Below are 26,206 nucleotides of genomic sequence, written 5' to 3' on the forward strand. Positions count from 1 at the left end.
AATCCAGCATCATAAAACCTATGATGATACCCAGATGACTTTCCTCCCCAACAGACATGGCAGTGCATTATAGAAGCTGAGATATGAACTTATGAATCATATTGGAAACATGGAGAAAACCCCCAAATACTCAAAGATTAAAAGCTATGGGCAAAGGAGGAGGGGGAGAAAGGGAAGAAGGGAGAGGGAGGCTCTGAGCAGGAAGCGGGGCGGGGGTGGGGGTTATGTTCAGAAAGCCTGGGAGAAAGGAGAGCTCAATCTCACTCTTCCATTTACCTCATATTCTGTAAGACAAACCAAATTAAACCATTTTAAAAGGTAAAATATGATCAAATTTTAGGTATTACTCATTTAAGCTCTCCAGGGCCTTGCCTTGGCTTTTCTTTCTCCTTGTGGTCACTCTGATTTTATGTTACTGTTTTTTATTTTTTAATGATCCCAAGTCTGTGATGGTGACAAGGGAAGAAAGCGAATTGAAAGAAAGAAAATGAGCTAACCACCAACCTTATAGGCAGGAGTGGCATGCAGTTTATTTGGAGGAAGAGCTGACATAAGTCAGGGACAGGGAAGATAACAGCCCACAGATGCCCCCCCCCCCGGCTCATTCATGGGAAAGGTGTGGTGGAGACACAGCCTCCCATTGACCTGCTCCCCATCTCAGAATCTGAGATGACCCTTCTCCAGCCCTGACTCAGGCTCACAGCTCTCTCACCTTGAGGAGCAACTGGTATTTAGTGATTCTCTGAATGGGCTTGATAAGGAAGTCACTAAGTGTCAGCCTTTGGTTGATCTCCTGTTTCACCTCCTGGAACACAAGGGATCTACATTAGAAGAAAAAGGAACCAAAAGAATGGGGTCCCCGTGATTAAGGGGCAAGGTGAGAAGGACAAGCCTTCCCTCTGGCCAATGGAGTTTTAGAATCCTCAAACCAGGGGAGAGGGACAGCTGCCACACAGCTGCTACCATGCTACTAACCACACAAACCCGCCACTTTCTGCATGTTAGGCACTTGCCACCCCTTGTCCTCACTCCAGCCCTGGGGACACACTGGAGTGAGTATTCTGTTCTCTGCTGTCAGAAGGGCTCCTCCTAGGCAGGGGCCTAAAGGCGTCACCCTGGACACAGATCTGCCAACAGATCGAGGAGGGCTCTCTCTGAGGCACAGCCTTGCTCTCCAACAAAAGCAGCACTTCCAGGGCAGGGCAAAACAAACACTGGCAGGTGCTTGACAGAACCTTCCAGAACGCAAGCGGAGAGCCTGAGGGGACTGAGAGTGCCTGGCTGAGGAGGAGGGGCCTCCGCCAGCAGTCCCCCAGGACTGGCGGGGCTGATGGCGGTCTGTGCCGAACTCCTGAAGCCACGTCGGTCTCACCGTCGCTCCGCACACTGGCCGCTCGTCCAGAGCAAAGCTGCCCACAGAACCGAGGTAAGGCAGTGGCCCCGCTGAGGCAGCGCTCCCTTCCCTGAAGGGGGTCCCAGCGCTGCCCGGGGGGGCGGGGTGGGGTATGTGGCTGGACACATCTGGCCTTTCTGACTGCGGCTGCCTCAGGCTGCCTTTCTTCCCCGACCCCGGCTCTGCAAAGGCCGAGCAGCTTACTTCGAAGTAAGCGTCGTACTCGGCGACGATGTACTCAGAGCGCGGCTTGTTCTGGCAGTACCACACGTAGATGTGCAGCTTCCGCTCCTGCAGAGGCAGACGAGGGGCGCTCAGGAGGCCGCCCCCACCGACCCCTCACCTAAACCCCCCGCCGGGCTCCGCCCCAGGGCACGGCCCCCACGCCCTGCTCAGGGGTCACAGGCCCTTCAATACCACGGATACAAGAGTACACGCAGTAAGCAACCACCCATCTTTCAAATTGCCGAGAAGGTACTCCCCCCCTCCACCCCCTAAAAACCAAGAACTTGGGTGAGAAGGAAGGTCAGGGCCAGAAGAGAGGAGGAACTTTCGAGAGCATGCAAGGGAGCCCGGTGGGAGGGGCGGGGCAGAGCGCAGAGGCTGCTGGGAAGCACTCACATGTTTAATAAAGAGCTGGGCCAGTCTGTCTTGCTCCTGGATACATTTTTCCAGTTCAGCCAAGAAAAAACTAAAAGGAGGGGAGGGCGTAAGGGAAGGAGGCCACCTCCTTCAGAACTGTATTATTTCTCCATGAGGAAATACATGACACCAGACTCTCCCCAGCCCTACCCTACCCCTGAGGTCAGATGCAGGGGGAGGGTGGGTGGGTCCTGGATTTCCAGGGAGCCCTGTTCTCGGGACAAGGTGGCACTTACTCCTTATGCCAGTCGTAAATCTGGTGAATATTTCCAAACACGATTTTATCCTTCCCTCGCATGTCCTCAGGGACACCCTTTTCTTCTATTCTCTTCATGAAGCCCTGTAGAGCAGAGGCAGTGATGAGTGGGGCATCCTTACCAGAAAGCTCTCATGCCAAGCCTCATATACTGCAGCTGGTGTAAGTGCCCACTCTCTTCCGGAGCCTGAGGGTAAGCTCTTCCCTGGTCTCAGTGTTCGGCCAGGATTTCACCCCATGCAGAGTGACAGACCCAACTCTGATAAAGTTCTAGGTCCCTTTCTTTGTCTTCAGCCCTCTTAAGAGAAAGTCTTCTTCATCCACGTATCTAAATGCCCCTAACATAAATCCCTAAGGAGAGCGCTGTTTTATTTACTGTAAGTTGACTCTTAACTATGGACTTGTCAGTCTTGTCTTATGGGTGGATTTTTCTTGGTCTCTTCTCTTAGTAGCTATAACGTTCTCCTTAAAATCTAAGGAGACTCTAAGCCCCAAGTTTTCCCTAGGAGTGCCCTGCTTGTGCCCATGGTGACTCATAGGTCTGAAGAAGAAATGTCCATATGGTTAAACGCCATATGAGGCTCTTGAGGTAGTAAGTTAGTCACCTAAAACAAGATGAAGGGACTCAGCTTTACCCCAAACTTGAGACCCCATCTCCCTCTGAATCTTTTATGATATTTCAAGGAGAAAAGAAAAAACCCTGCATATTACATTTGATCTATTGTCATTCTTAGTTTCATTCTGCAAATATGCAGACGTATTTGCACATAACCCACAAGTTAAAAACACCTTGGCCCAGGTAGGGTCCAACATGCCCCTGGTTGGGTGACCTCAGACCCACCTTGACCCACATACTCACCTCCACCACAATCCCCAGATCCTTGACATAGTCTTTTTCTGTCTGTACCAGCTCATTCAGGACAAACCTGAGCAGGAGATTAAGAACAATGAGGGTTCCTCTTCATTGCAAAGCAAGAAATCTTCACACTTAAGTTGACAGGAAAGATACTTTGGCACCTTTATGACAAGACACTTTGACAAAACTGAGTTATGAAAGCTTTGAGGCCAAGGACCCACCAGGAGACTTTCCTTCCTTCATTTCAACTCTATTCTGTGATTATCAAGAGGAGAGAGACATTTGCTTGATAATCAAGCTTTGGGTCCTCAGAGATACCAACATCAAGTGAAACTTTTGAGATACAGAAGCTACATTAGATAGTTGTCCCTGGTAACAGGCCTGCAAAAGGTCCAGTCAGGGCCAGAAAGGTTGACTGAGGCCCCCATTATCACAGCTTTCAAAGCAGTAGCCTCCCCTCTCCCCAGCAGATGTGGGGTATAACCAACACAAGGACCCTTGCTTTCTTGGTCTCTTTCTTGTTAATGATTTCCTCCTCTCAGACACTGCTTTGTGCCAGCCCTTCATCTGAAATATCTCATGCCTCTATCAAGGTAGGGAGTGTAAGCCCTGTTTGTTTTTTTTAAAGATTTTATTAATTTGTTTGAGAGACAGAGAGGCAGGCAGAGAGAGAGGAAGAGAAGCAGACTCCCTACTGAGAAGAGAGCCCAATGCGGGGCTTGATCCCAGGACCCTGGGATCATGACCTGAGCTGAAGGCAGAGGCTTTAACCTACTGAGCCACCCAGGTGCCCCTGTAAGCCCTGTTTGATATAGAGGAAGATATTGAGGCTGTGTTGCCCATGATGACGAAGTCCGTAGCAGAGTTGGGATCTGAACCTATTATGCCAGAGTTCAGAGACTCTGCTCTTCCACTGTTGCCTGCTGCCTGGCAAACTGCTCAGACTGGCTCTCTGGTGCCCCTGAGGCCTCAAATCCAAGAGCTTCTCTTTCTTTCTGTCCAGAGAGTAAAGAGCTGGACATAAAATACTCAGGGCTGTGCACGGGAGCAGGCTGGGTGCTGTGTGGCTTACTGGAGTCTGATTCCTACTACCTTTTTTGCCTGGAGCCACACAACTGCTTATTTGGCCCAAGGGGCCGAAGGAACCCCAGCATAAGGGCTGTAAGTGTTCTGAACGCAGGAAGCAATTCATCTGGAATTCTTGACCTATATGGCACACAGAAGCCAACAGATCCAAGGGTCTGGGCCTCAGGGTGATGGGGAGAAAGCAAAAAGAACACATGATTCTTTATCAGCATGTCCAGTACTTCCAACCAGTTTCCGCTCTCTAATATACACAATCCACAATCATGTGTTATAGGCCACAGGAAGGAACTGGCAAGGCCAAATAAAAGCATTTAAATATATCTTTAGCATGGCCCACGTTACTGCTTGGAAGAAAATGGTAAAAACCCACAGGAAAGTGGGAGTGGGAACTTGGGGCTGGGAGGGCCCTCTGGAGATGAAGTCCAGCTCCCTGTCTCCAGATGATATATTTATCCTATGCTATCTGCTGACAGATTGAGGGCTGTCTTGGGCTTTCCAGCCTCTAGGGAAGGGAAATGATTAGGCTAGGTGCTGCTAGTGGGCCTGGCATCACTTCCACTGAAGGCCCGATGAAATACTTGGGGAGATCATGACGCATTAATGGACATTCTGAAAAGGTCCATAAAAGATTTAAATTACATGCAGCATAAGACAGACCATGATTAATTGCCAAATAAATTGAAATCATAATAAAGCATTTTAACAAATGTTCAATTCTTATTAGTAAAGGTTATTTACAAGGTAAATGTTACTCTTTCACCCAACTAAACTTCTTCCAGCAACAGGTCAGACCTATTTCTAACTTCTGTGTTTCACAACGGTGAGGAATGGCTGGTCTTGCACAGGAAATCTCTTAGAAGCTTTGCACTGGCTATTCCCTCAGCCAAGAACACTCTTCCTCCCTGGCTAATGGCCACAGCTAATGGCTTATTTCTTACCTGCTTCTAGTCTTTGTGCGTTAAAATCACAACACGGTCTCAATCATACTCCAAATCTCCCTTACTATTTTTTATTTTTCCAGCTTCTAACATATTTAATAATCTATTTTTATTTTTATTGTGCAATTTCTCCCTTTATAGTGTAGACTTGCCATGAGAGCAAGGACTTTTCTTTTATTCCTATTGTTTGTCTAATTCACTGATACATCCCATACCTTGGTGCACAATAGGTATTCAACACCTACTGTTCAATGAATGACGGCTAAAACTTGAAGACAATCAAGCCCACCCTCGACTTTTTTCTTGTCCTGGACAAATAACTATCTGTTTTCATCTTTTCTCCACAGAGCTCCCATTTAACCCTTTGCTGTCTGGACTGAGTCTCCATTCCCTGTACCTCGCCCCCTCCCCCCCACCACTCCCCTTCCCTGGCCTCTCGCCTCACACAGAGTTCACAATTAGACATGTATCTATCCTCTCTTTCATCATGGCCATAAGTTACAGCAAGAGCAATGAGACACTGTAATGGCTGGATTTTCAGATAGCTCAGGATGTGGAGAGTTGTAGAGTCAGGCAAAAGAGTAAGAAGAGGGAGAAGAAATGGGTAAAGAGAGTAAAAGAGGCAACGAACTTTTGCCTGTTGGAGCAAGATCAGACAGCAGCACATCTGGAAGCAGGACAATGGCTTACATGACTGCTCATGAGCCTGTTCATCCAAAATGACAAGAGCAGTGACTGGCTTTGCCAAGGACCATCTGCTACCCCAAAGGTCTCCTCTCTGATCTGAGTTTTGGTTGGCTTGACAGAGGACTGGAACATTGGCTCCACCACTGTCTCATCTATGTAAAAAAAATACCCTGAGAGGCTAAAGAGAAGCAGCTTTATACAAGTCCTAAAAAATTTTCATTTAGGGACGGTATTTTTTCTACCTCTATTCCATTCTTGGGATTCCCCCGGGTACCCATAAAGTTGAGGGGTAAGTTTGGAACTGAAGAGACACTGTTCAGCTCAGCTATGAGTGACAACCCTGCTTGGAGGCCAGGCCCTGGCTACGATGTTTCTACTCTTGTTTCCTAGGAAAGAAAGTCATAGATGTTCACTTTGCCGGTTTCCAGGCAACAGAGGGGCCTGGCCTCACTCCTTTTTGCTAATCCTCACATCTGTGACCAGGCTAAAGGAAGGACGAGTCTGAGGGAGAAGGACAGACTAATGAGCAAAGGGATCAGTTCTCTGGGCTTTATAATCCCTCACACACCAGGCCACATCCAAGACTCACCAAGCTCTGCTTCCAACATGGAATCAAATCCGAAGCAGGAAAACTAAAGTTTTGGAGGAATTGTGGTTTGGGATTAATGGTATCTGATATCCTCTTGATCATCTCAAATAACAGAAGATGGCCTTGACATCAGGGTGGATAACTCAAACCTTATATAAAATACGGGTTTTTGTGAAATGGGCTGCAATGTAAATTTTATTTACCCTCAACTACTAAAAAAAAAGTGAAGAGGTTCTCTTGGAGCTAAGCCCACAAATGGATGCCAACTTAAAGGGTTGGGAAAGGGGTGGAGTTAGGCCCTGGCCAGCCGGCACAACAGAAGCCTTTCCTAGATATGACTTCTCTACATTTTGAGAAATGTTTCCTCAGGTGAAACTCTACCAGACTTTCTGCCATGGTTTCTCTAATATGGGACCATAGTAATAGTCCCATAGTTCCCTGCACTTTGTTGTTTTTGTCAGCATGTGCTATTTTGTTTTTAAAAGATTTATTTATTTATTTATGAGAGAATGATGGGGGAGAGAGAGAGCGAGCGAGCAGGCAGAGGGAGAGGGAGAAGCAAACTCCCTGCTGAGCAGGTAGCCTGCTGGGGGCTCAATCCCAGGACCCTAGGATCATGATCTGAGCCAAAGGCAGATGCTTAACTGACTGAGCCACCCAGGTGCCCCAACATGTTTTAAATTTCTAACAGACCTTGGTTATAACCACACTTTGTCAATAACAGCTGCTATCTATCTCCCTGACGATACTTTAGCCTAAAATTCTTAAAGTCGGTTCCACTGCAGTGCCTTGTCTATCAATGTACACTGGACAGATCTAGGTCACCTTTACTTAGAATGAATAGTATCTGTGGAAATACAGTGTGGGGGACCCCTCTGTAATCCTCCCCAAACTTCCTCCAACCTCAGCATGTTGTCCACCATACACATGCATACTAGGATAGTATATGGGAAAGTTACTTACATCCGGCCTCTCAGGGCCTTGGCTTTCTGTTCTTCTTCCAGGTTTCTAGGAGGTGTGGGTGGAGTCATCCCCTCATTCAGGCAGCCTACAGGGTCTTTCAAGCTTCCCCGGTATGAGCCTCCTTCTAGACTCTGAAAAGAGAAGAAAAACAGCCTTAGAGAAGCATACCTTGAAAAGTCATCTGGAGGCCCTTGTGTCCCCTCCTGCCTAGCAGCTGCCAACTTGGTAGACCAGTAGCCCAGGCTGTTCTCACTGAATGTAAGTGAGGCACCAGGAGGCCAGGTACTCCCCTGTCCCTGCAGCAGATTGCCCAGAGCTGCCGCCTTCTCGGGCAATCAGGATGAACTTGGCATCATGTGCGGCCAATTTCCTGACATAATGAAAATTGTCAAAGTGACTTATATCTGGGTAAGTGCTGCAGAGGTAAAGATAATCATTGAGATTCTATACTGATGAAGCAGTTAAAAAAGAAAATCAGTTGTGAGACCATCAAATGCCAATTGATAAGGGGAGGGTAGTGACAGGAGAGCTAGTTGGACCAACTCCTGTTTGTTAAATCAGCTACCTTCTTCCCCGCCCCCCCCCCCCGAGATGCCAATGAGATGTAGACAGGAAGAGATCAATAGATTTAGCCTTTCCTAAAAATATCTTTCCTAAGGTTATTTGCCAAGGTTTTCTTTCATTTATGAATCCCTTTAATTTCTTTTAATTAAGGTGCTATAGGAGTGAGAAACAAGGTAAAGATATTAATACAGTACTCTAGAAAGACTTAAGGGCAAAGGATTCTAACCCCAGATCTGCTAGCCACTGGATGATCTTAAGTGAGACAGCTGCAATTATTCCATGTGGGCTTCATTTTTTTTCAGTTTTCAAATCAGATCTCTCCTTTCTACAGATTTCTAAGGAATCGACAGAGACAATAGTTGTATAATCCCTTGGAAAATTAAAAATATTCTACAATGATGAGCTCTCCCTCCCAGCCCCCAGAGCTGTTAACAAGAAGGATATTAAAAATGGGGCCAATCTTAGCATTTTCACAGGTGTCCTTGAAGAAAGATCAAACAGCAACACTTAGCATTTCATTATGGAACTTGGCAGAAGCAATGTGGATAAACAGTAAGCCTGGAGATCAAGGTCAAGGTGAGTGACTCTAAAACAAATATGGGTGTCTAACCCAAACTACCCACACAAGAGGCCTATTTACAACAGCCTCTGCGGCTCAAAGGAAAAGCTTCACTTTGGAAGACTTTGAAAACATCAGCCTTAAGGTTAAAGTCACAAAGATAAAAAAATCTCCAAAAAGGTGGGAGAAACAACAGGTTTCTGCATGGTGTTAAACAGCATGCACTTGGAATAATGTCTAAATTCTCTTAGCTGCTGTAATTCAAGATTGGGTAAATACAAGTAGGAACAGTCCAGAGGAATGAAACAAAAAGTAAATGAGGTACCCAATGGGTCATTCATTATATAACAGATGGTGGATATTAAGACTTAAAGCGGAGGGGCCTCTGGGTGTGTAATTCAGTTAAACATCTGATTCTTGGCTTTGGCTTAGGTCATGATCTCAGGGTTGTGAGATCAAGCCCCACGCTGGGCTCCATGCTCAGCAGGGAGTCAGCTTGAGATTCTCTCTCTCCCTTTCTCTATGTCCCTCCCCTACGCTCTTTCTTTCTCTACAATAAATGAATAAGGGGAGGGGCTGGGTGGCTCAGTTGGTTAAGTGTCTGTCTTCAGCTCAGGTCATGATCCCAGAGTCCTGGGATCGAGCTCTACGTTGGGCTCCTTGCTCAGCGAGGAGTCTGCTTCTCCCTCTCTCTCGGCCATTCCACCTGCTTGTGCTCTCTCTCTCTCTCTCATATAAATAAATAAAATCTTTAAAAAAATGAATAAATCTTTAAAAAAGAGTCTTAAAGCCAAAAAATTTAAAGCTGTGAAGTGATGTCAACCTTCTTTTCCCCTGCTCTACCTCCAAATGAATTTGTTACCAACACCAGAAACTAGAATTAAGAAGATAGCATCTTATAGGGTGGCTGGGTGATGGACGTTGGCGAGGGGGGCGGTTTATGTGCTATGGTGAGTGCTGTGAATTGTGTAAGACTGATGATTCACAGAGCTGTACCCCTGAAACAAATAATACAGTATATGTTAGTAAAAAAATTAAAATAAAATTTAAATAAAGATAGCATTTTCAAGCTCGAGAGAGAGAATTTCTTTTAACTTGTCATGAAGTTATTTTACAGGATAAGTAATCAACTGTGGAAGTTGTTATCCTGAGAAACAGCATAGACTAAAAATATAGGAAGGTCAAGGAGAGTTTAGCTAAATTTATAGATTCAGGATCTCTAACCAGTTATTAAGGAAATGAGAGTGTCTGGTGCTGGGGTCTGAGAAGCCAGTGGACAGGCAGGCTCTTCAAGACATGTGACCTGTTCCCTGGTGCCATGGCCAGAGACAGGCTCCCAGGCAAATGGACCCAGCTGGTAACTGATCTGATTACATGCCTTTCACTTCCCCTCCTTCTTGTCCTGTTGTCCTATTACAGCCTTTGGTCTACACCCTGATGGCTTGGCAGGATGCTGACTGCAAGGCCGGGGCAAACAGGCTTCCATCTCTGCCTGCAAGGCTCTCTTGTGGAACATCCAGCTTGGCATGGTCCTTTTTCAACCTTCTAGAATGAAGGCCCTCTGAGGAGCTGAAATGTCATGCAGGGAACTATGTTCCCTATCTTCCTGTCTGACCTGTTGAATGAGCAAAAAAGCCCAAAAAGACTCTCTGCAAGGGGGTGAGTAGGGTAGAGGCAGCGAGAGAGGAGGAAGAGAGAAATAAAGGGTCTGGGTAAGCTGTAGTCTGGGTAAATGTGCCTCCTAATGGCCTTGGCTATCAATGCTTATTATAACTCAAATGCCATTCCCTCTGATGACAGGCTTCCAGGGCTAGAGGGGTATTCCTGGGTCCCAGCCATGGGTAACTGGGGGCAAGCTGCCACTGTCTGTGCTGCTCCTGGTGGGAGGCATGCAGCAGGGGCTGGTTTATGGGTAGTGGGAGCTTCTGCCCTGCCCAGGGCTCAGGCCATCACAGTCTCAGCAGGCAAAGGAGAAGGTGCACGAGGAGAGGGCCACAAAGTGCCTCTAGCTGGTCCAAGGCCATGGAACAGAAATGCAAATAGGATTCAAAGCAGTAGATTAATTAGGGAGGAAGGCTGTCCCCCATTAAAAATGAACACATTCCCTGTCTGCTGGATTGTGGATAAAATGCCCCTCCTTGGGACCCCTACAAGCACGCTTTACACGCCCCTGCACACCAGTCATGACACAGCACTGCAACTGCTCAACGGTCTGCACTCCAGCGAATATTCACTGAGCATCTACTACATGCTAAATATTTGCCAAGCACTGCAGAAATGAAGATGAATACAATCTGGCTTCCTACCCTCCATCATCTGAGCTATCACGGGTACTGTTCTAGACAGAAGGGGTACCACGGAGGATGAAAAAAGGAGCAAGATGCTCTCTGGGGGAGGAGGGGGTGGAGAGGGGAGGGAAAGGAAGAGGCAGTGCTTGAACTGAGTATTGAGAAAGAGGACTGCCCTGGATCCTCTGATGAGAGAGCATTCTAAGCAGGAGCAACACTCTGAGTAAAGGATCAAGCTGTGAGCCTACCCGGGGCAGCCTGGGAAGCTGAAAGCAGCCCACACAGGTAGAATATAAGGGAGTGAATGTGGCAAGGGGTGGGGGAGTGGCGGCAAATGACTGTGTATTGTGTGAGTTTGGGGGAGTGAGTGAAAGAAGAGGGTAAGAGTGAGACAGACAACCCTGGAGAAGTATGCAGTATCCCATCATAGGGAGAATTGTGTGTTGCATCAAGAAGTAGAGACTTTAGGGGCGCCTGGGTGGCTCAGTGGGTTAAAAGCCTCTGCCTTCGGCTCAGGTCATGATCCCAGGGTCCTGCGATCGAGCCCCGCATCAGGCTCTCTGCTCCGCAGGGAGCCTGCTTCCTCCTTTCTCTCTGCCTGCCTCTCTGCCTACTTGTGATCTCTGTCTGTCAGATAAATAAATAAAAAATCTTAAAAAAAAAAAAAAGAAGTAGAGACTTTACTTTCTAAAACCAGTGATGAAGGGTTTGAAGCAGGGAAGTGACATGATTGGATTTAAGTTTTAGGAATATCAGTCTTAATGTTTCCAAGGGCTTTTCATGACTTGGGAAAATGTCTCTGATATGACAGTAAAGGAAAAAAGAATGTCTTTTTCTATATTCTCTAATTAAGTATATTATTTTTAAAAGTGCCTAGGAGAGGGGCGCCTGGGTGGCTCAGTGGTTTAAAGCCTCTGCTTTCGGCTCAGGTCATGATCCCAGGGTTCTGGGATCGAGCCCTGCATCGGGCTCTCTGCTCAGCAGAGAGCCTGCTTCCCTCTCTCTCTGCCTGCCTCTCTGCCTACTTGTGTTCACTGTCAAATAAATAAATAAAATCTTATAAAAAAAAGTGCCTAGGAGAAAATATATCAATATTTTCAGCACTGAATATGTCTAGATGATGATATTATCAGTGATATAATTTGTGTTCCTACCCTTGTCATTGTTCCAATACTTCTTGAATGAGCATATATTGCTTTTATTAGTAAAAAAAAAAAAAAAAAGAACTACTAAAAAGTTTTTTAAAAAGAAAAGAGAATCCATCTGGTATTCATGTAGAGAGACATCAGACTGCAGTCATGGAGGAAATGTTCAACAGTCCAGGCAGGAGAGGGTTTTGAGCACTAACCCTAGACTGTGAGCTCCATTAAGGAAGGTTCTGTGCTCAGTGCCAGAGCTGGCACATGGTAGGGCTCCAAGAATTTACTGAATGTACTATGGGACTCTTGGGGAGCGGTCAAAGGTCATCTGATAAAACAACAGATAAGGGTGCTTGTCCTGCACCACACATCACACCAACCTCCTAGCTGACCCACCCTGTTCTAAAAATTTAAATAATATTCTCTGGACCAAAAGTACTAGATCAGAATCGTCTCCAGACAAATTAAGGGTGGGGATGGGGAAGAAGATAACTGTAGAGTAAAAAATGTCATGTCTGGGCAAATGACATTTCAAGTTTGCGACTTTGTCTTCAAATTTTTTTGGTGGAAATCGAAACTTTTCTACTTCACCAAGCTCAGGAACCTTTTCCATAGAGGAAGGCCAGAGGTACCCAGTGCCTGAAAACACACCCCTCCACCACGGGTGCAATGTGGCCATTATTTCCTCCTCTCTGGGCTCTTTGGCTAATTCTACCTTGCCACTGACCAAGCAGGCTGATTCACCTAGAGGTGAGCAAAGCACAAAGACATATAGTGGCCCGAGCCATGTTTCGTGGCCCACAGGGCTGGCCTAGGGAGGTAAATGCTATCAAGCGGGAGAACCAGAGGGCAGGAAGCCTTGCTGAAGCAGGTGGACACATTCTAGGAAGCCGGGCCACTGGGTAGACTGAACAAGAGCTCAATCCCAGCCTTTCTCCAAAGGTAGAGGAGAAATACCATCCCAAGCCCAAGAAAGTGCTGTGACATGCCACCTGAGGACAAGGGCTCAGATAGGAGGCGTGCTTTCTGGAGGCTTGACCTTTCATCTCAGGCAGGCTGTGAAATCCTGGGGCTGTTTAGAGATTTTTAGAGACACACAAGCTCTTGTTCCTTGAGCTTGAGAAGTAAAACCAGATCATATAGATGGTTAAGATATAACCCTGCCCTGTTCACCCAACCGCTCATCTACTGGCTGACACACACTGTGTCCTCATGGCCCAGGATGGGGCTATGAAAGGGCTGGCTCTGTTGCCTTCCCCCAACATTAACACAGATCCCGGGTGAGGTGGCTAAGAGCTAACATTTGTAGCATGCTTGCTTATCATTTTACAAAGCACACTCACACCTACTCAATCATCATGGTATCTCTTTTGAGATAAGATTCAGCTGGACAGAACCATCCCTGCTGATAAAGGAGATAAAAGAGAGGCCCAAGTAGACTAAGTAACTGCCCACAGCTACACAATAAACAGCCAAGGCGGGACTACAACCCAGGTCTCTGATTCCCTGCACACCCACCACCATCACCACCCGTCCTCACATCTAGGAAAAGTTTTATTAAAAATCTCGCAGGGAGAGGCGCCTGGGTGGCTCAGTTATTAAGCATCTGCCTTTGGCTCAGGTCATGATCCCAGGGTTCTGGATTCTAGCAACGCATCGGGCTCCCTGTTCAGTAGGAAGCCTGCTTCTCCCTCTCCCACTCCCCCTGCTTGTGTTCCCTCTCCCACTGGGTCTCTCTCTCTCTGTCAAATAAATAAATAAATAAATAAATAAATAAATAAATAAAACATCTTAAAAAAAAAAAAATCACATAGGGAGGGGCACCTGGCTGGCTCAGTTGGTAGAACAAGTGACTCTCGATCTCAGGGTTGTCAGTTAGAGCCCCACTTTGGGATAGAGTTTACTTTAAAAAAAAAAAGAAAAATCACACAGGGAAAGTAGGGAGAGTCCTTACACCCGGCTTGGAGTTAGAGAGAACATCTTAATACAAAATGTGGAAAAAAATGTGTGAGATCTGTTTGGGGGGAGGTGGGTGGGCATCTTCTCTTAGTAAATAAAAGCAGTGATTCAAGACTGAGGCTGGCAGATGAGAACTCAGAAGTGTCCACTGATGTCCAGAGGAACTTGTCAAAGGAGTTCCAGGGGAAGCTTCAAGGGTTTTTGTCTGTATCATAGGTGAGCTGGTGAACACCCACCCTTGTTTCCTACTAGCAACTCTAAGGCAGAAGCCTTGGTGCCATCATGAACATGTGACCAAAACATACCAAGGGCAGCTCTGGGGCTCCAAGACACAAGGGATCTCTAGGCTTTTGGGTAGAGCAGAATTTGGTGCTATCTCTTCCTACTATTTCCCAAAACAGAAAGTAGAAAGAATCTAAGCCCTAGATATAAAAGTCCAAGTATGCTAGACACTCCTGTAAAATTTCCAGACTCTGTTGGTTGGAAAGGAACTTATTACCTCATCTCATACTGAACTAAGATAACTTCCACCCACAGGTCTATGTTCCACCCTCTGGAGCAACAAAGAGGGAGACCAACCCTTCTTTTCCACAGCAGTCCTCAATGAATTCAAGACAGCTCTCACTAGCCTTCTCTTTCCTAACTTCTCCCCTCATTTAACCCAGTACCTTCAACTTCCCTTCAAATGATGTGGACACCACATGGTACCGTTCACGTCCTCTGGGGCCCTTCCACTGAGTTCAAGAACACTTCAGAATGCTGCGTTCAGAACCTGATACACGACTCACATGTATTCAAGGCAGGTGTGGACTGAAGAACTTGGAGGACAATGGGGTAGTTACTCTCCTTGACTGTACATTGTACTTTCACTAACCTAGCCTATGAACACACTGCCTATCTTGGCAGCTGTCACACTGTTGTACTCACAGTCAAATAAAAACTCTGGAACTTTCATAGGTTCTAGGTCTTACCCTCGTCTCAGCTAAAGAGCTAATGAGGAATAGGAATACAAGTCTCAGAGGTAAAAATGCAACTCGGGATTCTCCAACATGCCTAGGGAAACCACCACACGCTGCTGCTTCATTGCTCTCCTACAGTGGGTACATACTGGGATGGGAGGGTGGAGAAAGCAGAGGAATGACAAAGGATCAAATTTTGAGGAGAAGATTCTGAGAAACCAAGCTGCTGCTCCCTTATTCCTCTCCATGATATGGGGTTGGTGTTACTTGTTTGGCCAAAGAAATCTCTGTAATTCTGGGTTCACTGCAGGTCCTCAAGGAGTACTTATTGGTGGAGGGACAAGTTAAAGTTCTTATTGTGGAAACGTACCACAGAGCAACCACTCACCTGATAGAGGTTTGTTGAGGGCCTGTTACAGGGCTGATCTGCTCCAGTAACACCCTCCACTTCCTCTCTTCTGGGAAACTTACTCTCATTGACTTTTTTTTTTTTTAAAGATTTATTTATTTATGTCAAAAAGAGAGAGACAGAAAGAGAACAAGCAGGGGGAGAGGCAGAGGGGAGGGAGAGGGAGAGGGAGAAGCAGACTCCCTGCTGAACTGGGAGCCAGATGTGGGACTCGATCCCAGAATCTGGAGATCATGACCTGAGCTGAAGGCAGACACTTAACCACCTGAGTCACCCAGGCACCCCAACTTCTCAATATCTGCCCTTACCTGTTTAATACCAGACACACCGATCACACAACTAGAAGGGCCATGGGGGGACTCCCAGAGCGCTCAGGTGGGCAGTAATATCAGGATAAAAGGTAATTGGAAAATATACAAAAATATAGCATTTTGGAGAGAAGTGTCTACTGATGTATGAGTGTAAAAGCCTCTTGTGTACTAATGGAGGAGGGGAAAATCATGTCCTAATCTTGCTGGGTAGGGAAGCTACACAGACAAAGATAATGAAAAGATTAAGATACTTTAACAAATAACGCAACAGAACTATCTAAGAGCTGGCCCCAGCAGTATGTGGCTTACACAGTAATTGGCATGGGACTGCAGAGGAAATCTGGCCTGGGCTGGTCAGGGAAGCCCTTCTGGGCAGATGAGATTCCAGTGGGGCCCCGAAGGACTATTGTGCTTTAGATAAGCAAAAATAAGAGAGGGAATGTTCCAGAGAAGTAGGGTGGTATGAATAGAAACTTGGGGGGAGGAGAGCCAAATGCATGAGGAAAAACAATTTGGTTGGAGCAGAGTTCATCAACCAGAATAAATAAGTGGTGGTAGGCTGCCTACAAAGCATAGGAATACTGGGTAAGTGTGAATTTTATCCATGGAATATTTTATCCAGTGAGTTCCAAACCTTGATCATATACCTCTATCAGGAAACCTAATTTTGGCCATACATTGCCCAAACATTTAACTTATTTATAACTTGTATTTCTGTGCTACTGTGTTATCATTATGTACATAGCAAAATGTACCCCAAATCATTTTTTAAATGATGAAGAGATTCTAAAATTGTCTTCCTGCACCTCAGTGAAGAGTCTTGTGTACCTGAAGGCTCCCCACCCTGCAGACAACTGTGGAGGCAAGAGGGAGACAGTGACCCTTCACTGAGGAGGAAGGCAATGGCAGTGCATGCGGAAGACCTGCCAGGGGATGGAGGCCTGAGAGGGAGGCAGAGTGGGGCAGGAGACTACTTCAATAGTCCAGGCATGAGGTCAGGGCTTAGGCACTGGTGGTGAAGGGGACAATGTAAAGAAAAAAAACAAAGGATGATCTTTAAGGAAAAACATTGTTAGACAGTATTTGGATCATGAAAAGGGTGTATGGGTTAGTGTGAAGAAGAAAGGAGAGCAAGTGGGGGGAGGTCGGAGAGGCAAGCTTTGAAAAGCCAATGGAGTGCCCACACGAGCACTCGACTCCTACCAGTGAGACAGGGAGGGTGACCAGAGACCTGACAGCCCTCAAGAACAGTTAGATACAGTTATTGAAAACATCAGCTGCAAAAGTCTTTCTTACTGAGGATGGAAAACTTAGAAGGAGAAGAAAATCACGTGTTAAATTTCATCAGTATTCTCTAAGCTGGGAGATTTGAAGACGGAGTTACTGTAATCAGAATTATGATTGGGCAGCGTTCCCTGCACGGCATCCAGCATTTTCCTGGGCCAAGGGGAGAAGGGTTTATATGGTGCTGATTAGCAGAACTGTCCAAGAGAAGTCTGGCAGAAGCACAGACATTTATCCTAATGAGAGTTCTGAGAAAAACCAAATGAGTGACACAGATGAGGGTGAAGGGCAAGGAGAATGCTTTAAATTGTCATCCTGTAGGAATACACGTCAGTGTAAAAACATGGTGTAGAGGAATAACATTATCCAAAAACAAGCTCTTTCACCAGCATGGAGCCCAAACCCTAAAGCAGCCAGACCCATAATCCTTCTCTGCGGTCATCTGCTTGGCCCCTGAGACAGTCACAAGCTAGGCCAGTTTTCAGTGGCCGTCAGCTCGACTGTCCCCCATGATGGGGGTACACACCAGCTTCCCTCATCTCCTGTGGTGAGAGAGCTACACATTTTGGCCCATGCCCCTTTATAATATCTACTATCTATATGTATATAGATATATATAATATCCACTATCTACATTTATAGATGTAGATATATCTGTATTTATAGATAGTGGATATTATATATATATAATACATGTATATATACACACACTATACATACTATATACCATATATACTATCTATATAATATCTACTTTTGCCAGACTCTGAGGCTAGAAACTTGCCTGGGGTCCACAAATAAAATTACCCGGTACTTTCAAAGACCCAAATCATGTTCTGTGTCTCAGTAGCTGAATTAGCTTCAGGGCTAACCAGACACACACCAGTCACTGTCCAAATGCTGCATCCCTATGGGTCAGTGGACCGGGCTCAGAGAGATGCTGTTTTGTGTTGGATACTTTTTTCCTTTCATTAGTGACACAATCCCAAAGGGCCATTAATTGCCCATGCCCATTCAAAAAAAAAAAAAAAAAAAAAGGAGCTAAAAAGACTGTGGAGCACAGGTTTTTTGGGAAACCATCCTTAGCTAGAAATAATCCCACAGGAGGAATGAGGACAGGTGCAAAGGAGGCCATGGCAGACAGATGCCAGACCCTGGGAGCCACATGGAGGTAAGACACACACAAAACTGCCTCCAGGACCCCCACTTACCAGCTTGCTTTTGACCAATTGTTCTATTGCACTGACAAGGTCTGCAGCAGAAGGTACTTCAGTGGAAGCCTGCCGGGCTGCTAGCAAAGAGGAGGACTGCAAGACATTGAGCAGCAAAGGAAAAGCAGATTAGCAAGGAATGAGGAATAGTAATTAGGAAGCAAAACAGCAAGTCCACAGCTCAAGGCAGGCAAGGGAAGCAAAGCTTTATGTTTAGAGGCAAGAAATCACAGAGCAAGGTAGGAAGTGGTGTGGGTGTCAGACAGTCCTGCCTGACTCCGTGTCAGGAGTTCTGGCCAGCAGAAAAGCAGGGATGAGACTAGGCTCTCCTTAGGCAGGGCTCTGGAGGAACTGAGGGTAGGGTTTGCTGAGTTCCCGGGAGGCCAACAAGGTAAGGCCTGCACCCACTGTCAGCAACAGGGGGAGAGGGACAGATAGAACTTTGGCCACAACAGGGCTGCCCATTGCTGTTCCAGGTATGAAAGGGGTCCATAAACCTGGCCTCAAATGTGTCCAAAGGAGAGAAACTGTCTTTGCTTTACTTAAATACAGATTTTAAACATAGATCTTCAGTGTGTATCAAGCAAAAATTTTAGGGCAGGGTACTTAAAGACCAGGAAGCTAGAAACCCCCTGCCCACTCACATGCACACACACACACACCCCTCCACAAACATAGCTGTTTGTGTTGCTCCCAAATTGAAACATGTGGATATAATGCATGATTCTAGCAAGGAGTTGAGTGTCTCACGCTAGAGTCACTAGGGACTGTTCTATTCACAGTAAAAGGAGGCTCAAGCCAAGGGCCTGCCCACCTTCCCTTTGTACCAGCAAGAAGCACTGACTGGTGCATGTGGCTGGATGGCCAATGGTGTGGGGAATCCTGCTCATGGAGGGGCAGTGGTTTTTATCTTCCTTCTCCTACCTGAGAAGAAACTGGGGGAGAAATGGTTCACCCTGCATGCATGTATGAACTTTTCTCCCTGGCACAGCCAAGCAGAGGGCAACTGTGCTCCCCAGGCCCCAAACACATGTTCCTTCAGTCTTTGACACTGATCACTGCAGAGATAAAAAGCTGAAAGTCCTGGCCATACTTTGGCACCAAGTTTGTCCCTTACATTAGGGGGAAAAGTTTCAAAAAGAAGCTACTTTTTGTCTAGTTTAAGAGTTACTCTAGGTCTTTGCTTCTGAGATGGGGTAAAACAAAGTCAAATAATAATTAAGAGAAAGAGAACAACACTCTTTCTCCTCTTCTGGGGAATGCAGGAAAGGAGCTTAAGCCTGTTTGGAAATCCAAGCTATCAGCTTTTTGATTTAGTAATCCTACCCCTGGGAACTTATCCCAAGGACAGAAGTCAAAAGAACAAATGCTGTATGTACAAAGTGATCTGTAGCAGTGTTATCTAGGGTAGCAAAAACTGGAAACAACCCAGGATATCCCAAAACAGACTGGCCAAGCAAATTATGCTACATCGAATAAGGGAAATACTCCTCAGCTATTAAAATTGTAGTTACGAAGATAAAATTAGTAAGATTTTAAAAAATATTAAATAAAACGTTCAACATATCAAGTATGTATTAAAACTATAAAAATAAAACATACATACATCTGAACAAATATTAGAGGGGAACATGGAGAATCCAGGTGATTGTATAACATTAAATAGGTTGACTAAAAACTTCCTTACAGACTGTTGTAAAAACTTATTTTAATAAGTTTGACTCTAATTGCTAGAAGTTTTGAGGCTCCCCAAATGTTTCAGAAAAATAAACGCACAGAAATCAAACCGGCGGGGCTGAGGAGGATGAATATGTCTAAAAAGGGACCATTGCCATCTGTCCTCTTTCTGGCTAACAAAAAGGCCACACAAATGTCTGGGGTAAGTCCGCCTTTTCAGTTAAAGATTATCCAGAAACAACATAACATCCTCTTCCCCCAAACAAGCTGTGTCTGAGGGAATTTGAGGGGGTGGGTCCATGACCTTTACTTATCATAGGCCAGCTGGCACCTCCTTGCCAAAGGCCGTGTGGGACAGCTAATGCTGTGACAGGAGCGTCCTTCGCCCCACACACGCGATCACTGTTTGTGGAACATTTTACAAGGGAAGGCCTCTGGGAACACAGCAGGTTGGCTCCCGTGCGGACCTCAGTGTGGAGTGTGGGCGCTTCTGCTCCTGGGAACCCAGGATGGGCCTCGTGCCACACTTCCCGCTACTTGTCCTTCCAACAGGGGCCACCAGTGTCACCGTAGGAGGGGCCAGCGCTGTGCCTGGCTCATGGCGGAATCCCAGAGCAGGGCAACTGTCATCGTCCTGTCCCTAGAGTCTCTCCCTCTTGGGTGGCATCCTGGGAGACCCCAACTAATGTCTTTGGGTTCGTGACCCAATACAAAGTGGAGGGAATGAGCTCCAGGAAGGGGCTATAACTGGACACGCTGAAGCATGGGCAAGCCGGACTTTTTGAACTGCATCCCAGGTGCTGGTGGAAAGATCTGTTCCCCGTCCCTGCTGGCCCCCTGCCCCACAGGAAGCCGTGCCACTGCAAGGCGGTGCAGCAGGGAACACAGGGCTGTCTTCAGAGGGACAGCTGAGCCACCACCACCACCACAAGCCACTCTGAAAAGAAACTGTAAAGGACAGTTAAAACCCACAGAATCCAAGGGGACAGTGACAAAGAGAAGGCAGGAAAAACACACTGAGGTGAAAGCAGGGTTTGCTAGGAAAATGAGTGACGGAGTGTGCAGTTAAAGCAGCCCCGAGCCTCAGCTGGTACTGGGCAGCACGTCCAAGCTGAGCCTCTAGAGCAATCAGGGTGATCGCTCGGGGCTTCGAGGCCACACAGACATCCACGCTCCAGGCACCCGGGAGCCTCCGCGTGCTCAGGAGCCAGAGATTTTACAAGACCAAGCACGCGACAGCCTGCATTTATTTAGGTTTCCCACCTTTGTCAGCAACCTCCCCTCCCCCCTTAGCAGCATCTCCTTCCCTCCCATTCTTGCAGAATTTGGGCTTGACCAGAAGCTACTGCTATTTGGATTTTAGAGTTGAGTATAGGGAAAACGATCAGCGAAAACACAGTTCAGACGTCAGGTACAACAAAGGGATTTCGGCCTGGAACCGCCCTCAGACTCCTTGTGAGACAAACAGTTCCTTTTAGGATCTGCAGTGTCCGAAGACACAGCCATTATCCTCCATCAACAGGACGAGACACCAGTCCCACTCTGGGATTGCTGCACGCACCCCTCCGCCACCCAGAATGGAGTCAGAGCTTCAGGGCAGGGGGAGGGTAACCTACCGAATACAGACAAATCTCCATTATTATAGATTCAGAGCGAGAACAAGGGAGAGAGAGTATTACTACCCCCACCATACACACAAGACAAAATCACATGTATTACACGTTGTTCTTTCAAGGGAGAAAGTAAAGGAGTCCTACCATCTCGTCCTGCGTAGGGTCATTGTCAAAGATCTTCATAGGAGGCGGGAGAGGGGTGTGTGACTCTTCGTCTGGCTCATCTTCGCCCCAACCTTTCTTGTTCTTCTAGAACAAAAGAGCAGCATTAATCATACAGTCCTCTGTTTCATATAGTTAAAGATACCAGTGGTTTAGGACTTAGAGTTTTTTTTTAAAAAGCAACATATAAGATAACCTCCTTCCTCAACACATCCTTATATTTTTAGCCTCACTGTCCTCTTCTGTGGAATGGATGCACCTTCATCTCAAAGGACAGTGAGGTTAAAATGGGGGAATACACACACACACACACACACACACACACACACACGACAAACATTGACCTTGTTAATCAGGAAAAAGAAAAAGCTGAGAGTGGTCAGAGGGAGCCTAACTTTTTAAGCCTTTGAAGGACTATTAAGCCACAATCTGAGTATCACCAGGCTCCCCTGTCATCCTCAGAGGGAGAAATGGCAAATAGCCTAAAATTACAAACAGAGTCTGGTTACACAGCAGGAAGAATTGCTTAGCCTCATCAGCGATTAGAGCAGGTTAGTTGGCCAGAAAAAAAAACCGCTCTCATTCCCCCAACTAGAACACACCCACTGTATTTTATTTTATTTTATTTTTTTAAGATTTTATTTATTTGACAGGTCACAAGCAGGCAGAGAGAGAGGGAAACAGTCTCCCTGCTGAGCAGAGATCCCAATGCGGGGCTCGATCCCAGGACCCTGAGATCATTACCTGAGCCAAAGGCATAGGCTTAACCCACTGAGCCACCCAGGTGCCCCCACCCACTGTATCTTGATTATAGAATCTTGGCTTTGAAAGAGACTTCGGAGGTCACCCAGTCTGACCTCTTGGCTAATACAGGGACCTCTCCCACTGCTATGTGAGGTCATACGTCATCCCTGCCCCTTCTAGCCCTGGTGTCTGTTCGCTTTCATGACTGCTTGCTCATCACTGGTTGACTTCCATTCAAGTCCCTCTTTGGGCTGCAACCTAGCCTTCTGCAAACCTCTGCCTGTTAGTCATAATTCTCCCCTCTGGAGCATCTGGAGTTGTCTATTCCCTTTTACATGTGGCACTGCTCTAGACAACTGAAAACAGTTATACTCTCCTAGCATGGCCTTCTCCTTCCAAGGGAAATGGTGGACCTTCTTTCATTCTTATTCTCAACTAGCAGGTTTTGATGTAGTCTTTAGTAGAAGCAGCAGAATAGGTGACCAAATGGCTCCCCTCGGGCCCAGGCCCCTATCTCCAAATCTGGCAAAGTGTTGTCTATCTGCTGGAATTCTAGGTGCTAGTCAGTCTCCGAAATGGTCACGTGTTGGCCTGGTAAGATCTTGTTGGTACAAAAACTCAGATTCCTTGGGCTCAAGAAAACAATCTACTGGGGTCTAGAGACTGGGAGGTTTACAGAACCTGGGGAAGGAGGTCCCTCTGATGGAGGCTCCAGGGCCACATGTACGTACCTCATCGGCACTGTCTCCCTGAGGTGTTGTCTCATCCCCAGGCTTGGGAGAGCCCAGGTCGAAGCTCTTCCGGCCATCTCGTACTTTTTTCTGCTTCTTGATATTTCCATCTGCTTTCCCGCTGTTGAGCCGGCGCACGGGACTGGTCAGCCACTTCTTAAGGGTGTTGGTGGAACGCTTGGGCCCGGGGGAGCTGTGGATGGAGTTCAGGGAGGGCTGAGACTGGAGGTTGGCCACTGACTCAGACTTGCCTCCATTTTCACTTGAGGAATGAGAGTATGCATCTGAGGAGAAAGAACAGACAGACACAGCCATGTCAGAAGCAGTTGGGGGACGGGGTTTGCGGCTGGGAGTAAGACAGGTCCATCACTCAGAAAGCTGGGACACAAGGCAGAATGTCAAGGCCCGCTGCAGACCGTGGTCAGGGCAGCCCTCTCTAGAGGTTAACAGCTGACCCTCACTGAATATTTAATGTGCAAGGCACTGCTCTGGGAGCTGTGGATATTGGAGTGAACAGAAGATAAGGACTCCTACCCTCATGAGAAAAAAAAATCAAGATCCTAAGCAAGAATTACCAACCAATAACCATGTTATGGACCATCTATTAGGTAGTATATTTTAAAGACATTTAAGACCTAGGTTTTATTTTCAAACACCTCTTATCTATCTACAGACAAAACACAAACACACACACTCAAAGAAAAAGAGAAAAGAGCAAAAGAGCAAGACAGAGCATGCAAAACAAAGCCAAATTCACATAGTAGAATGTGATTAATTGCCATAAGGCTGGTGTGAACTCTAGGTGATAAGCTAGCAGAGTTCAGAGGGAGGTCAGATCAGTGTAGGCAGGAACTGGTCTGAAAGGGTTTAATGGAAGAGATGTGTCTGAGTAGAAGAGAAGGGGAGAAGGAATTCCAAAAGGGAGAGACAGCAGGAACCAAAGCATGAATATTGAAAAATAAGTTAACACCAGCCCATAAGGAGATCCTCTGCATGAAACAAAGGTTTGATGGAGAAAGAGAAACTGGATAGAAAGATGGGTGAAGACATTTAATAATAAACTAGAAGTGTCTGACTTTTATTGTGAGACTATTCTGGGAAATGACACAATAAAAAGATGGTTTTTTTTTTTTTTTTTGTTGTTGTTGTTGTTAATTAATCTGGTCACTATATACAGCATAGCTCTGGGAAGGTGGGGTCAGAACCAGAAGGCCACACTAGGGCAGCACACAGGGGTACAGAGGAATGAATGTGAGGCATTCCAAAGCACAAAGGGTCTGGATGACAAACTGAAGGTGAGTTACTTCTCTGTGTCTGCTGTTTCTCATTACCAAAGTGGTCTTAGAAGAATCCCTGACCAGCTCTGCCTTGACCCCTCATGGGCCCGCTGTCCCAGCACTGGTTTGAACACTGATATTTAAACCAAACATATGACTAGGTATTGAAATCAATTATTGCAGTGGTTTTTCATACCTATTCCTCTCAAAGACTGAATCACCTTTTCCTATAATGACTTCATCCTAGACCTGGCCTGGAGGACAAAGCTGGCTTTAGAGGCCCTCTGGCCCAGACACAGCCAGTAGAGAAGAAACAAAATCCCCAAGGAAGGTGGATAAATACTTTTGCCAACAAAGAGCTGTCTCCAGCTTTTGTAAGTGGTGGATCTTGAGGGCCCCAAGCTTAGGCTCTTGACCTTGTGGGGACTGACCTTGACGTTGCTAGAGTTTTATGTGTACTTTGGAAAACAATACCTCAATGTCTGCATCTAGAAGCCCCAACACTGAGGTCCTCAAGTCCCCTGGTATAAAGGACAATTTACAGGGCTGTTCTACTCAGGGAATATTTGGAGATCCACTGACTTGGTTGGCGCCCCTTTAAGGACAACACTGTAATCTTATCTCAGGGAATTCCTTGCTGGCTGTGGTCCTGGGTATGTTGACATTATTGCTGAAGTGTTCAGTGTGGGTCAGACTCCTGTTCTCAGAAGCCCGGGTGATCAGCATCTCCCTGCACTGGCAGTGGAACCAGGGCCTTTCTTTTATCTTTCTGCTGATAAGCTGCAGAAGCTTTTCATTCACCAGACCCCTGGGATACCACATGGCTCTGTAAAACCGAGCCTTCAAAATGTAATCAGCCATGTACTGTGTCAGCAGAACTAGAGGTCCAAGGGTATTAACTGTGCCTGGTTCTAGGCAGGGCAGGTGACTGTCCAAATTCTCTGTTCCATCACAAGCATAGCCTAACTTTGAGATTCACAAATGTGAGTCTTGACTGACTGTCCTTCCTTGTGGTCATGTGGTTCTGCTTTGGGTCATTCTGTATAAATGAATGGCAAGAGTACACACCACAAAGTACAAATGAAAAATCAAGCATGTTTAAAGTTCATCTACTGGAATCAGATTTGTTGGAATCAAATCAACCATTTAATCGCAGCCCACATAAAAGAGAATTCAGGTGTTGGAAGCAATCCATAATTCGTCTAATTAGGGTCCCAAATGGAGACAGGACTGTTTTTAAATCACTTTGGTGTTTTTTGTTTGTCTCTTTCTGTTTCTATTTTCTGGTTTTGATATAATTGACATATAACACTGTATTAGTTCAAGGTGTACAACATAATGATTTGATATTTGATACATCGTGAAATGATCACCGCAGTAAGTTTATCAACTCATATAGTTAAATCTTTTTTTCTTGAGCTGAGAAATTTACTAAATTACTTTGGATGCATGTTTTTAAAGAATGTGGCACCATTTAGTTTAGAAAATTTGTACTTTATTGCTGCTTTAAAGAATAATTGGCATGCTATGCTCATCCCATCTTTGGAAGATGACTGCAATTGGCTGTTTGAGGTTTTATTCTAGTACCTTTCAGGCATAAAAGTTAAGTGACTGATTTGTAACAACTGCAACAATAAGACTGCTATCAAAGTTTTCCAAGCTGATGTAGTTGCTATTTATTATGATACTTGTCATAGGAAATAGAAGATTAGTGTTTCAGGAAACCAAGGCTCATAGTTGGTGAACGGCAGAGAAGCAAGACTTAAAACCAGATCTCACTCTACTGTGCGTATATGTGTGTGTGTGTGTGTGTGTGTGTACATATATACACACACACAACTATTTATTTAAAGATTTTATTTGGGAGAAAGCAAGCAGAGAGAGAGAGAGAACACAAGCTAGGGAAAGG

The 26,206-nt window shown here is 46.0% G+C and overlaps 1 protein-coding gene across 23 annotated transcripts in view; it reads right to left on the reverse strand.

Moving 5' to 3' along the window:
* The window catches only part of KALRN (kalirin RhoGEF kinase), a 658,233-nt gene that overhangs the window by 55,362 nt on the left and 576,665 nt on the right, over positions 1-26,206 (reverse strand). For 13 of the 23 annotated variants that reach the window (XM_032869462.1, XM_032869460.1, XM_032869458.1 and 10 more), the window contains 9 exons: positions 23,021-23,304; positions 21,528-21,632; positions 18,094-18,189; positions 7,411-7,541; positions 3,151-3,217; positions 2,272-2,375; positions 2,015-2,084; positions 1,598-1,684; positions 713-805 (listed from right to left, as the gene is read on the reverse strand). In XM_032869462.1, coding sequence (XP_032725353.1) covers positions 713-805; positions 1,598-1,684; positions 2,015-2,084; positions 2,272-2,375; positions 3,151-3,217; positions 7,411-7,541; positions 18,094-18,189; positions 21,528-21,632; positions 23,021-23,304 — 1,037 coding nt within the window. The remainder of the gene's footprint in view (positions 1-712; positions 806-1,597; positions 1,685-2,014; positions 2,085-2,271; positions 2,376-3,150; positions 3,218-7,410; positions 7,542-18,093; positions 18,190-21,527; positions 21,633-23,020; positions 23,305-26,206) is intronic. The other 10 variants (XM_032869463.1, XM_032869468.1, XM_032869481.1 and 7 more) reach the window with 3 other exon arrangements.

This window comes from Lontra canadensis, unplaced genomic scaffold (genome assembly GCF_010015895.1).
Source record: "Lontra canadensis isolate GAN:19392208 unplaced genomic scaffold, GSC_riverotter_1.0 scaffold38, whole genome shotgun sequence".
Lineage (NCBI taxonomy): Eukaryota > Metazoa > Chordata > Mammalia > Carnivora > Mustelidae > Lontra > Lontra canadensis.